The 14,098-nt window shown below is 36.4% G+C and overlaps 1 protein-coding gene across 2 annotated transcripts in view; it reads right to left on the reverse strand.

The window, feature by feature from the left end:
* Positions 1-277: 277 nt before the first annotated feature.
* Positions 278-14,098, reverse strand: part of PAXBP1 (PAX3 and PAX7 binding protein 1) — a 30,704-nt gene continuing 16,883 nt past the window's right edge. The window contains exons 9-18 of one of the 2 annotated variants that reach the window (XM_031459023.2): positions 13,106-13,205; positions 12,903-13,018; positions 10,834-11,033; positions 9,646-9,790; positions 8,837-8,958; positions 7,918-7,994; positions 7,328-7,394; positions 4,490-4,636; positions 2,693-2,847; positions 278-528 (exon numbers count right to left, since the gene is read on the reverse strand). In XM_031459023.2, coding sequence (XP_031314883.2) covers positions 411-528; positions 2,693-2,847; positions 4,490-4,636; positions 7,328-7,394; positions 7,918-7,994; positions 8,837-8,958; positions 9,646-9,790; positions 10,834-11,033; positions 12,903-13,018; positions 13,106-13,205 — 1,247 coding nt within the window. In that variant the 3' untranslated portion in view covers positions 278-410. Of the gene's footprint in view, positions 529-2,692; positions 2,848-4,489; positions 4,637-7,327; positions 7,395-7,917; positions 7,995-8,834; positions 8,959-9,645; positions 9,791-10,833; positions 11,034-12,902; positions 13,019-13,105; positions 13,206-14,098 lie in introns of those variants that run through there. The other variant, XM_031459033.2, reaches the window with a different exon arrangement.

Here is a 14,098-nt window from a genome sequence, read left to right on the forward strand (position 1 = left end):
CAAATTTCCAGTGTGAAAGTTAACTCCATGATGGTATAATATATATATATATATATATATATATATATATATATATATATATATATATGCATAATTACACAATATACACTGCACACATCGTTTACAGAAAACAATTAACTGAAAGGGTTCATTTGAATGAACATATAAAATACTTCTGTAAACAAAGTATGACAGGCAGTAAGGAAACCATTCATAGACTTCCTAGAAATAACCCGAATTCCTTTCATTCCAAAGAAATTGCATTTAAGGACACGTATTGAATATTAATAATGTTCTTTGTATTAAAACAAGAATCAGTATTTTACAGTTTAAGAAACTTTACATATATACAAAATTTGTACATTGGGAATGGTATTAGAGCAAACAGGCTTTTTTTCAGTCTCACAGATCTACTTTCCTTCAATCAAAGACTTAAATTCTTTCACATTGTGGTCACTTGCAACAGACATAGCATGATCCAGAGCTCGAACACTTGCAAGGAGTTTTACTATCTGCTTTATGTTTTCCCTAAAAAGGAAAAAATATATAGCAGCATCTCATTAATTAGCACAAAAGCCTTCAAGGAAAATATCTGTTACTGACTTTATGATCCTTTCTGCACTTGGTAATCAATTTTTCCAAGCACATACTTTCAAAAAAGGGAAACAGAGACAAGCAAGTCACAACGTGTGAAAAAAACTATCCACATTAAACAAAACTTGCCTATGTTCAAATGACCAACCCAGAAACAGAGGACCCATTTTCAAAAATAAAACCCTAAATTTTCATTCAGATACATGATTTTCAATATCTAGAAAGGATAAGAAAATCTATTGCCTAACTGCTTCAGAGCCCTGCCTCCCATTCCTTCCCAGAGTCCTGCCTCCCATTCCTTCCCAGAGTCCTAGCTCTTCTAGAATATACCTGGAACACAAATTATATTTGTCTGTATTCATCAAAATCCATTAAGATCCAGTATAATTCCCACTCCTCCAAAATTCACTAGTAAAGTATAAACTGGCTTCCTTTATCACCCCAGCTAGGAGTCATTCTCAGTAATCCTCAAACTTCACCGCACTTCTGAATTACCTAGAGGGGTGTTGAAACACAGACCACCAGGTCCCACCCTCAGAATTCTGTTCGGTAGGTCTGGAGTGGGGCCTGAGAATCTGCATTTCTAACAAAGCTCCCAGGTGATGCTGATGCTGCCTGCCCAGAAACTACTTTCAGCATTTAGTTTGAACCACTGTGAGAAACCACACACAACGTGACATTATTAGTTGTCTCTTCTCTACAAAATTGTAGGAAGCACCTTTTAGGGAAGGATTGTAATTTGTAAGACTTTGTAATCCATGTGGAACCTACTTTATGTGCACTGCACAGAGAAGGTGCTTAACAGCTGCTGAAATTGTTTTCTATAGAAAAGAATTTACTGTTTGTTGATATTTAACTCCCAAACAAAAACACTGTTAAACATATAAACTAAACTTTAAAAAGTAAATAGGATCTATCTAGTAAGTAAATGGGATCTATCTAGTAAACACCAATATTGAGAATATTAGTGCCGATAAGTAACAACCAGCACCAAAATGACACATTAAGGATGAAATAAACATATAACCCAAAATCACCTGCCAAACAATTTTACCACTGAAGGATTTACTATCTACTTGGCTTTTAATTTTATTGTAAAAGTTAGCAAATTTTCTCTCAAGAAAATAAGGTCCTTTTTTTGTGGAAGGGGAACAAGGAAAAAGAGAGATTTTGTTATAGGGGCATGACTAATGGTGTGATCTAAGTGAAAATAAAACTGACATAGGAAGAATATATGAAATAAAACTTTCAAAAATAAAATTCTTCTGAATGATACTAGTTGTTATTATTACTATTTACTTACTTTTTATGCTAGAGATTTATCCCCAAATTACATGAACATCCAAGACAATGTCCCGAGAAAGGGATAATGGTTTGTTTATTCATTCCTTCCTCAAAACACTTGATTAAAAAATATGCATGAGCTGCTCCCCAAAAATCATGAGTGATGACCTTTTTAGTCCACAATATGGATACAGAAAACCTCAATGTAGAGCACAAATGTCCCCAAACTGGGATAGAACCTTCAGTACACTTTAGGTTTCAGTTGCCATCTTTCCTGGGGTTTACATCTGTATAATGAATCTCCAAAGACCAAGATCCATGACATTCTTCTTCTTCTTTTTTTTTTTTTTTTTTTGAATTTAAATTTTATTCTTTTTTGGAGGGGGGGTAATTAGGTTTTTATGTATTTATTTTAGTGAAGGTACTGGGGATTGAATCCAGGACCCTGTGCAAACTAGGCATGCACTCTACCACTAAGCTGTACCCTCCCCTTTCCATGACATTCTAAGAGCCTAAGATCTTCTCAATTCCTCAAGGGAGGAGACAGAGAAAACAATGATTCATTCATTCCCCTTATGGCTGGTGCTTACCAGAAGTCCTCCCTTAAGACCTTCATATATAACACATTGAAAAAAGATTAGGTAAAAGCTGCAAAAATGAAGAAATGCATAACTTCGGTAGGTTTATCAATACTAAGTCCTTGTACAGTTTAAAGTAAAATAGAAACATCTCTACTGAAAACATTTTACTAATACTAAATCTGACAACTAAAGACTCTCGATCACTGTTTCATTCAATAATTATAAATAATTACCTTGCATTTCTTTTTTCCACATCAGAGCACCCGATACTGTTTCTGTAAATTGTATCTGCTAAGTGTACAAGGTATCGACAGAAGTTTTCTAACTGAGAAATAGTTCTTTCTCCTTTCAAATTCATGAACCACTGCTTGGGGAAACAATTGATTACCTATGAAGAAGAAAGATATAAAAGTTAAAAATAAATGAGTGTCTAAAAGCTGAGTCTAGATAATGGGTATAATCTATTTAACTAAAAGACTTCCTGTTGAGCTATATGTAACTCATTACTTAGAAAGGATTGTCTTTTAAACCTGATTTTCTACATAAATTATGCAAATATACCTGAATTTTTAACTTCAACAGATAGGTACTAAAAGCAAAGTATATTTCTCCAATATTTAAGTAAATTAGGAACAAAAAGTTAATAACCAATTGTTTCATTTTGCAGTCTTCCAAGAAGCCTTAAATGAACTGAACTGTCCTTCATCAGTAGCTTTTGATGTAAAAACATGTATAGTATAAATACCAAAGTGCAGCCCCTCCCCATGCTGAACGGTTCAGTCAGTAGGCATCCGTGCTGGCAGTGGGAGCCATGCTAGCCCAGAATGGGGTAAAGAGAGCATCACACCAGAGGCAGCCTAGGGCAAGAGCCTACGCAGGGGAAACAGAGCATGGTGGCAGCCTGGCATGGGGTACCACAACCCAAGCAAGGGCAGGCTGGTTCCCACAGGGGAGAAAGCAGTCAGTGGGTAGAGAAGGCTCCTCATCAAAGAACCCAGGGATGTTCGAAGAAATGACTGTTTCCAGAACTCGGCCGAGCAAGTACAAAATGGACCTGGAACACTGTGTGCCAGTAAGCAAGAAAGTGCTTCCTCCAAATTAGAGGACATGTCACGAGGTCACAGAAGTCAACCTGGAGGGATTCCCACTAATGAAGTCTAGGACAATTCCTGCCAGAGATGCAAAATCTGAATCTAATCATGAGATACTATCAGACAAACCCAAATTGAGGGACATTCTATCAAATAACTGAACCATGATCTTCAAAAGTGTCAGAGTTATGAAGGTCAAGGAATGAAGAAGTCTTCCAGATTAAAGCAGACTAACAAGACACGACAATTAATTGCAAAGGACAATCCTTCCTCTTGCCAATTTCTTTTGGATATTATTGAGACAGCTGATAAAACCTGAAGAGAGGCCTAGGATTAGGTGTGAGTAATATATAAATGTTTATTTACTGATGTTGATAGTTATATTGTAATCGTGTACAAGAATATCCATGTTTATAGGAAACAGACACAAAAATATTTAAGGGTAGAGAAGTATCACATCAGACAATTACTCTGACATAGTTTAGGTCAAAAAACTGCACTAGCAAATTTTCTTTAATCATATGACTGCTTAAAAAAATTTTTTAAAAAGATCAAACTCATGTATATAAAGTAAAAAAAAATTAACTAAAATTATTTCTTTAATGAGGAGAGACCATTTCTTTAGTAACACTCAAAACAGCATTCACTCAACTGAAAAAAAAAAATCCCCAAATTAAAACTATTATTAATACCTACAAAAATAAATACTGATATAGATAGATGGATAGAAGAATAAATATACACATAAATAACAATATAAATCTTTATTTAAAAAGTGCTAAGGGGGTTTGGAACTACTTGGGAAGCAAGGTGATTGTCAACATTACACCAAGTTCAATAATCAAAGGAGTTTTCATAAAATTCTCAAATCTCTTCAAACAAAACTTAATTCATTTTAACTTACATGCTTTAAAAACTACCATAAATCATTTAACTCACATTCTGGGCTTTTTTGATGCTGTCATCTCCATATTCTGAATTCTGAAAAGCCATGAGAATGTATCTATTTAACAAACCGTCTATTGATAACTCCTGAAGAGTTTTGTTTGAGAAAATGCCATACCATTGGAGAAAATTCCCTAAGAGCTAGAAAGAAAAAAAATTATTTTCCCCAGTTTCACTGACATATAATTGACATGTTACATTGCATACATTTAAGGTATAAAACATAATGATTTGATACAAGTATATATTGCAAAATGATCACCATAAGTTAACATACCTCACCTTATTTCAGTTATAAATCTTTTTTCTATTCTCTTAGCAACTTTCAAATATACAAATATACAATACAGTATTGTTAATTACAGTCATCATGTTGTACATTACATCCGCAGAACTTATTTTATCTTAAAACTGGAAGTTTGTACCTTTTGATCCCCTTTACTCAATCTCCCCACCCCTACCGACAACTCCCTACCTGTGGCAACTACAAATCTGACTCTGTTACTAAAAGTTTGGTTATTGGAGAAGGAAAAAAAAATTAGTGAGAGGCAACGTTAAGCAATTAAATTAAGTACAAAGTAAGTTAGTTACACAGTAAAACACCTTATGAAATACAGTGGACCATGTCTTGCCCAAGTACTAATAAGCACTTTTAAAAGGTCTGAGTATTTCCCAGAATGACTGAGATCAACTAAAATTTAAATAGCCATGTGGAACAAGTGGTTACCGTAATAAACAATGCAAATACAGAACATTTTCCATCATAACAGAAAATACTAGTGGTCAAGTGCTGATTCTTAGGTAAATGCCCTCCTTGAAAATCATGCCTAAACCAGTCCTATGTGCCCCCGCCCCCAAGAGATGGAAATTCTCTTTGTGACTATCATACTGCATGTTTACCAAACCTCTTGATCCTGGGCACTGGAAGCTACTTAAGCTCAAAACATGTAAAATGGAAGCCCCCAGCCCATTCCACCGTAAACATTTTTCAGCTTCCAGTATTTCTCATCTTAGGAAATGGCAACCCTATCCAACCAATCAGGCTGGAAGCCTGCGTGTCATTTTTAACCTCTTCCACAAGTTCTTGGACCCCACCTCCATCCATTCTGTACATTCCTCTCAGTTCCCACTGCCACCCCCTAATCTAAGCTGACATCATCTCTTTATGGACCCTACAGTTACTCAAGTGGTTACGAACATGAGCTCTGGTATAGTCTTTCTCAAACAGCATTCTGTGAGAGAACTAAAACCTACAGAAAATGATTTGAGTGACGTCTTAATTTTCCCAAGGGTGGTACAAGCCAGTACCATTCTAGATGCATACACAATGGAGGCCTTAGGGCATCAGCTATCAAAGAACCCTAGCTGAGAAGAGCTGCTCAAGAGTCAGAGTGCCCTGAGTTAGACTCCCATCTTTAACACTTAACAAAGGAATGAGCCTGGGCAGGTTATTCTGTGCCTCGCTGTCCCATCAGGAGCTTGAGAAAAACAGTGTCAAGCTCACAGGGCTGTTGTGAGGATTCAAAAAAGATGATCTATGTAAGAATGTGGTGCGAGGCTTGGCACATAATAAATATGTAAGAAATACTAATTCCCATTTTCACTATTATTATCTTCACCTATTTCAATCCATTATCTCTACACAGCAGTCAGAATTATCTTTAAAATGGCAATTTTTTCAAGTCACTTTCCTACTAAAAACCCTTCCATAACCCATACAGGATCAACTGATTTTCAACAAAAGTACAAAAAACAACTTAATAAAAAAAGGGTAGCCTTTTCAACAAACCATGCTGGGACAAACAAACTTCAATCCAAGCCTCATGCACTATACAAAATTTAACTCAAAATGTATCATAGACTCACATGTAAAACCTAAAACCATGAAATGTCCAGAAGAAACAATAAGAGAAAAATTTTGTGGCCTTGTTTTAGGCAAAGATTTCTTAGATATGACAACTAAAGGACAATTCATAACAGGAAAAACTGTTAAGTTGGACTTCATCAAAATGAAGAACTTCAACACTTTGAAAGACTATTAAGAGAATGAAGACAAGCCACAGATTGGGGGGGTGGAGGAATGGGGGGCCACAACCCTGCAAATCATGTATCTGATCAAGTACTTGTATCAAGAACACAGATTTTGGGGGAGATGATGGAAGCATTATCCAACTTGATCTGGGCAGTGATTACATGTCTATATGTAAATTACAGCTCCTGTATCATTTGGACCACTTATCTCTTCCCTAACTCTAGCCATCCTGGACTTTTCTCAGTTCTAGTATGCCCTGCTCTCCCTCACCCCAGGGTCAACTCTTATTTATTCTTCTAGTCTAATAACCGAAATATCACTTCCTCAGGGTGGACCCACCCATCAAGGTCTCTGTGCCCCTTGTCATATGCTCCCATACTACTTTGAATTTCTTTATTAAAATTCATCACACCTGAAGATTACTTATTTTCTACCTGTCGATTGTGCTGGATTATAAGCATCATGAAGGCTCTACTTCTATCTTATTCAGTGCTACATTTCCCAGCTTAGAAGAGTGCGCAGTACTCTGTTTGCTAAATAAATTAACAATGGTATAGTAGGGCATTTTGCTGGCCAGGTGGACCTTACTGGAACTCAGGATTCATTTTCTCCTCTGGAAACATCAAACCTGAATAAACTTTCGGAATAAAATCAGTTTATAAAATGGAGACTTTGTATTTAGATACAGACCTAAGCCTATGAAGTTACTGAACCAAATATTAAAATACTTTTTAAGGTATAATGTATGAAGTCAAACAAAATCTGAGGTCTTTTAGTTTAGATAGCCTACAGACACGTACCTTAACTGAAGACCAAAACTGTCGTTGAAAAAACAAATAAGGCCCAGAATTTTTATTTTCCAAGACACTAAGGAAAAAAGACAAACACATCACAATCAAAAATATTTTATATGTGAAGTGCCATCTGATTGCTAGAACATTTGTACAAGTAAAAAAGGTGAACAAAAGAAGTAACTAATTTTTCAAATTTTCAAACAACTATATTCCAGAAGACAATAATTTTATTTTTTGGTTGGGGGAGATAGTTAGGTTTACTTTTCTATTTTTGGAGGAGGTACTGGGGATTGAACCCAGGACCTCGTATATGCTAAGCATGTGCTCTACCACTTGGGCTATACCTCCCCACTCCAGAAAATAAATGTAACGGCAATTTATTCTGAGATACTGAAGGAGAATAAAGGGCATTATTTGCTTTATTCCGCTTGAGGGAACAATTTACCCACTGAACTAGTCTCTTTGGACTACAGGTTTACAATACATAAATCAAGTTTGTGTTTCAAGCTATGTTTAGTTGTTTCCGGATTTAAGAAGCCTTTTCTGAAAGATAATGGAAAACGTTACCATATTTCATGTTCTCAGGAGTTACTTACTTTTTGGGATATAAGGGCATGAATACATCATCATCTAAAGTTCTCCTCATCCTCAATAAAAGTGCTTTCAGGTACACCTAAAGGGTTAAAAGTTGAGCATGCATTTTAATAAGGGTTATGACAAAATTTTAAGAAATAAAAATAAGCTATATTCCAAATCATATAATAAACTGAGTACTCAATTTTGAGTGTACAGTTTCTCAAATTTTTTACTTTCCCCACTGAAGGGTCTAAGGTCTTTAATATTTACTACTCTTAGCTTACCCTTCTTCAATTACCAAGCAATGAACCCATTTAAAAAGCTTCCAACCCCTTAATCTACTACTATATAAAGACTTAAGATCAAACCTATAATCCTGTTCTTCTCAAAACGAGGTCAGTGAAAATAAAACAATGATAAAGAGTACTTGTCCAAGTCTAAATAGCTCATAAGAATGTCCAGTGGGGGATAGTAGCCATTTGAAGCTTGGAAACTAGTTATAAAACAATACTTAGTTGTTTTATATGCTATTTAAACGTTTCAGTATTTAAATCATCGTTACCTTTTCTACTAGTTTCACGTTTTCGTTTTTCCTAAAAAATACAGTTCTTCAAGAGATGTCTGATTACTCTGGTTGAGAATGGGGGTGGGGTGGTGAGGAGGGTGACAACAGTACAAACCAGAGTCTATCAAGACTAATAGTATCATCCTTACATATAGATATTTTAAAACTAAAAACCATTATCTTAAATTTTATATATTTCACGCTATAAAGGACCAAATGGTCCAAATGGGAGAATCAGATTTTCTGGCTGGCTCCGGCATAAGGACATAACCACTCAAATTCTCTCAACTCTTACTCATTTTCAAAAGGAAAGAAGATAAAATAATAAATGTTTAAAAAATTTTTAAATGTTTCATAGATAATAATTAAATTACCTGTGTATTTTTGTTTTCTGCATTCACTACTGAAGGATATCCATTTATTAATTTTAGTGTAATTCCAACCATTCTTGAAGTCTGTGTTGTAGAAAAGGGGTCCCACATATTTTCAGCTATCACTATTAAGGAAAAAAAGTAGCACATAGTGAGATGCAGAAGAAATCTGCAGCTGACTATATCTAATGTCAAGCAGTCCTCAACTTAGAAATGCCAATCGACGTTTATTTTTTCTTTCTCTAGAGTATAAGCTTCAGTCTTCTTTGTCCTGCTAACTGTGGGAATGTTGAAGATTAGGCAAATGATGAGAGGGGACAGCCTCCCATTGTTTTCTGGTGCTTGGCGAAAATAAGACTGGGGAAAGCAGGATTTCTATATCCTAGGAGGCGATGCCTCCTCCATGAAGAATTTTTAACTGAACTTGAGCTCTGTTTTTAATATTTTAAATAGGTTCCTATGTCAAAGATTCCTAATCTTTTGTGAGAAATTGATGAAAGTAATAAAACTGCTCCACAGAAAAATGCATATGCTCCCCTGTCCCAAAACTATGTATTCAATTTTGCTTCAGGCAGTCCTTAAATGTCTAAAACTTGCCTATGGATCAATTACTGTCCCCAGCTGCAGACCCTCCTGAAGGTGGTCTTCAAATCCCAGGTTGAGAAACGTGTACCCTTTAGGTAACTCTGGGCCCGGTGGCAACTTTATTATTTATAATGTAGTTTCTATGAGAAAATACGCTTTGATTAAAAACTCCTAAAAATAGATTTAAAAACCCAATGTGTTTGAAGATTCAATTCAGTAATCTCTACCTGTTAGTTTAGGAAGAATCACCTTTTCCACAATGGTAGGTAATAGTGCAACATCTACATCATCTTTTTCTTGCTCTCGCTCTTCACAGCCATAAAACAGCAAAGATTCAAACCACAGCATATTCTCAAAGTCACGACATTTAGCCTGGAAAATATTTAAAAGGTTACCCAAACATTTAAAATGGTGGATGTTTCTGCGTCTAGCCATGCAGAGTTAACAGGAACTAGATTTAGCCTTCAGTCGTAAACTAAAAATGGGATAAAATATTATGAAACATCTATTTTCAAACAATGGACCACTGGCAGTACAGGACTGTGACCCCTGAAAGAAGGGAATGAAATGAGGTGAGCTCCTGGTCAGGACTGCAGAGCAGGGAAAGGAATTGCAAGCAGGGGGCAGTCTTGCTGACTTGAGAAGAAACTGGAGTTCAGGGAGGCTGAGGCAGCTGGAAGCTCTGGGGCAGAGGAGGGAGCCACATGCACAAGGTGGAACGGCACAAGGCCTAGCAAAGAGCAATCACCAGGAGCTGTGAGTTGAATGGTTCCAGACCTTACTTTTTTTTTCCCCCTGTTGCTTCCAGGGTTTCAACCTCAGCCTTCTTTTCATAATAGTTTACATACTGAGCCCAGCCCATCTCATTCATGCCCACAGCTCCATCCATATGTTGGTAACTTTCAAAACTGTATCTTAAACATGACCACTAACATGTATATAGACAATTCTAGTTTCCTCCCTTATGTAACAGGCAACAGGTCCTACTGATGCTACCTTTTAAATCCATCAGTTTATCTCATTCTCCTGATTTCCATCTCCAGTGACTTAGTTCAGGGCCCCATTTCACATGGGCCTCATTGAGCTTTCCCATGAGGCTCTTACAGTTTCTGGGACCAAAGAACCAAATTCTTATTCACTCACATTCATATCTTAGTGTCATTACGTGTACTTTTAGTTGATTGAGAAAGACACTGCATATAAATCAGAAAGCAACAGACAGCTCTCCTGAAGAGGGACAGAGCATAAATGTGAATATCATAAGATTATACCCAGATATAATCTCTATCAATTATAGCTCCGTGACCTATCTCCCCTGAAAAATACTTTGCTCAAGCTTACATCTCTAGCTTTGAGATTAAAATTACCCAGGCATCATGGTCTATTGCTTTCTAACAGTGACAGAAGCCACTCACCTCAAGAGGAGTCCAAGTGAGAAGCTGTAGCCTTATGAGGGGATTGAACAACTTTGGCAAACAAAGACCGATGTAAGCATCCTTGTAGGACATGTAGTATTTTGAACGCCATGCCTCAAACTGGGATTTAATACAATCGATTGAATAGAAACTCTCAAGGACATCCTCAAAAACCTTGCTGGACTCTTTTGAAATGCGATCTAAAAACAACAACAAAAACCCCCACAGAAAACCGTAACTTAATATGCAGTAGAAAAAACAGTTTTTTTTCAGTGCTTTCTTTGCAGCTTGCCTAACAATAAAATAGGCTTATTAACAAAGGAATAATTGTTAACTGAAACTGAAAGGATAACCAGAGGTAAGTTTAGGTTCCAAATGTCTGTCATGAAAACCACAATGCAGGCAGTCTTCGTTTTGTACAGTTTCAATATGTACCATCTTCTGTCAGCACAATTTAAATAATATCTGTCCCCAACATCTTGGTTCAAATTTCAGTTACCATGGTATAGTAACTGTGAGTAACTGCTTAAAGTACAAACTCTGTATCTAGCTCTTCAGCTCACAAATCACTGTGTAAATAACAGATGTGTACCATGATCAGTGACCAATCATATCGCTTCTTTCAAAGTATGCTGGTGACTGCAGTAACTGACTTAGACAAGTATCAGCAATGGATGTTAGCATCTCTAAATGAAAGGTTATCTAATGCCTCATATGACTTCAGAAAGAGAACTCTTTACAATGGAGAGCTTTAGTCATGACAGCCTACTTCTCAAGATCCATCTTAATATCACCAATAGTGGGACGATCTAACATTTGCTCTCTGTATTATGCAATAAGAAACAGCATCTTTTATGAAGTATTCTCACCTAAAAAAGTTTAATCTGAATCTTATCAAGACTTCAGACCTAAATCCCAGTTTACAAGAAGTACAGTGAATGGAAGAACAAGTTAATACCATGAGGAAACAGACAAATCTAGAATGTAGGATTTTCTTCAAGACAAATGACCTGGTCTCTTCAGAAAGTTAATGTCTTAAACAAATACATACTAGGGGTGTATGTATGTGTAAGTATGTGTGATATTCATTAATTTTAGATAAAAAGATGTAACAACCAAATGCAAGGCAGGAATCTTGTATGGGTCCAGGTTTGGAAAAAACAGAATAACCACAAGAACAGTCCCAAGAGTTTTTGTGGGGCTGCTACTGAGGAAAATTAAATACAGACATGGTATTAAGAAATTTTAGTTAATTTTCTCAGGTGTGATAGTGGTGTTGCAATTAGGTAGAAAAGCATCCTTATTTTTAGGAGACACATGCTAAAGTGTTTAGAGGGAAGTGCTATGATGTTTTTAAGTCACTCTCAAATGGTTCAGCAAAACACACATATCCCTACATAGAGAGTTAAAGCAAACTTGGTTAAATGATGGTAAGAACTGTTGAATTTGGATGACAGGTATACAAGTTATCAGTGTGTCATTCTTTCCAATTTCCTATGTTTGGAAATACATGTAGAAATATACTATAAAAAAGGGGGGGGGGGGGATAAGCTTCTCCAACTAAGTTCCAAAGGGCCTGCACGTAATATAACTCCAAATAATTATAGCCATTGGTGGGAAATGAAGACTTTTCTTTGGAGATCCTTCTGAAAATGCCTGACATGTAGCAGCACTAACTATTCCTCTTGGTTGAATTATTCAGGACTCTCTAAACCAGGAATCTCCTTTAGGGCTGAGTGCCCTAACTTTCTAGACCATACAGGCTGCATGGGGCTGCCCCTGGGATCTGAAACATATTCTTGTCACTTTCAGAATTCTATGATGCTGAAGGCTAATACCATTTATGATGCAAGTACTAAAGAAACCCCACGACAAAGTGTTACCACTGATCTTGAGAACTCATCATGATATTCAATAATAAAAAAAATGGGTGCAAGTTTTTACAATTAAGCAAAAAGTGCCTGATTCTAAAGCAGAGGCCACAAAATTTCAAACTATTTCATGGTAAAAACCACAGCCAAGGAGAAACCCTACTCACAACGAATCTCATTTCCAAGTAAATGTCTAACCTTTTTCCAGATTGAAGTTTGTAATATCTGTAGAAGTTTCTTCATCATCACTGGACAGGCCTTCAAGGTGATCTGCCGTCTTACCAGTTTGCTCTCTGGCTTGTCTACGACGAGTCCTAAACAACAAATAACAAGCTCCCACACCAGACAAAAGGGGCTCCACCCTTCACAAGCAAACCAAAGGAAAGCATTGGTAGAACTACCTCCTGGCCTCCCGTTCTGCAATCCGACGCTTTGCGTGCTCCTGATACAGTGCCCGATCTCGTCCAAAGGAATCAAGATTTGGTGCCATCAGAGCCTTATCTGTAAAACAGTAACGGTTAAAATTAAAAGCCTTCCTTCAACAATCTTGAGGAAAGAGTTTGCACAGAATAAGCCATAATGACAGACTGCTTACGAATCTCAACAGCAGGGTTCTGCAGTATCTAGTAAACCAGACAGTTTTCTAGTTCAGAGCAAATCTCAGTATTATTGTGTTCCCACAAAAAGGAGTAGAAAAATAAACAGAGAGCTCAACAACACTACACAAATGCAACTGGGCTTAATCACTGTTCTTATGTCTACTAAGAACAGAACTAGTTTATGCTATCATGATGACCAAATAAATTAAAAATCTGAATTACTTGTGCAAAGGGAAAAATAGTTAAGATTTTTTTTTAAGGATGAACTTAAGCACCACATGTTGAATGATATGAAATGACAGCAAAGAAACAAAGGTAGGAAGGATGAAAAAGCAGCTTTGTTGCAGGAGTTTAATAATTTATTCTAATTTTTCTTTGTAGAAATTAATTCTCTATTACTATTTTTAGAACAAGAGCAGAGTCAACATGTAGACTGAAAATCGTACCTAAATAGGAACAAATCGTGCTTTCTCAAACACTACTTTCAAAGCACAATGCTCTTATTTCTTTTTTTCCACATTTTCCATCTCTATTTTTTAATTTCCAGGGCAATTCTCTAGCTTTAGCTTTCAACCTTTCTATTTAAATTTCTATTTCAGTTACCACATTTTTTTAGTTTCCAAGAGATGGTTCTTAGTCTTAGAATATCTCTCTTCTACAGCACCCTCTATTTGCACTATGCACAGGATACCTTCTAGCATCTCCCTGAGGATATCAATTATGTTTTAAATTTTCTCCTGCCACCTGCAGTCTTTTTCCTCAGTCCTTTGGTTCTATTGCTTGTGTTGCTCTCTG

This window comes from Camelus dromedarius, chromosome 2, assembly GCF_036321535.1.
Source record: "Camelus dromedarius isolate mCamDro1 chromosome 2, mCamDro1.pat, whole genome shotgun sequence".
NCBI lineage: Eukaryota > Metazoa > Chordata > Mammalia > Artiodactyla > Camelidae > Camelus > Camelus dromedarius.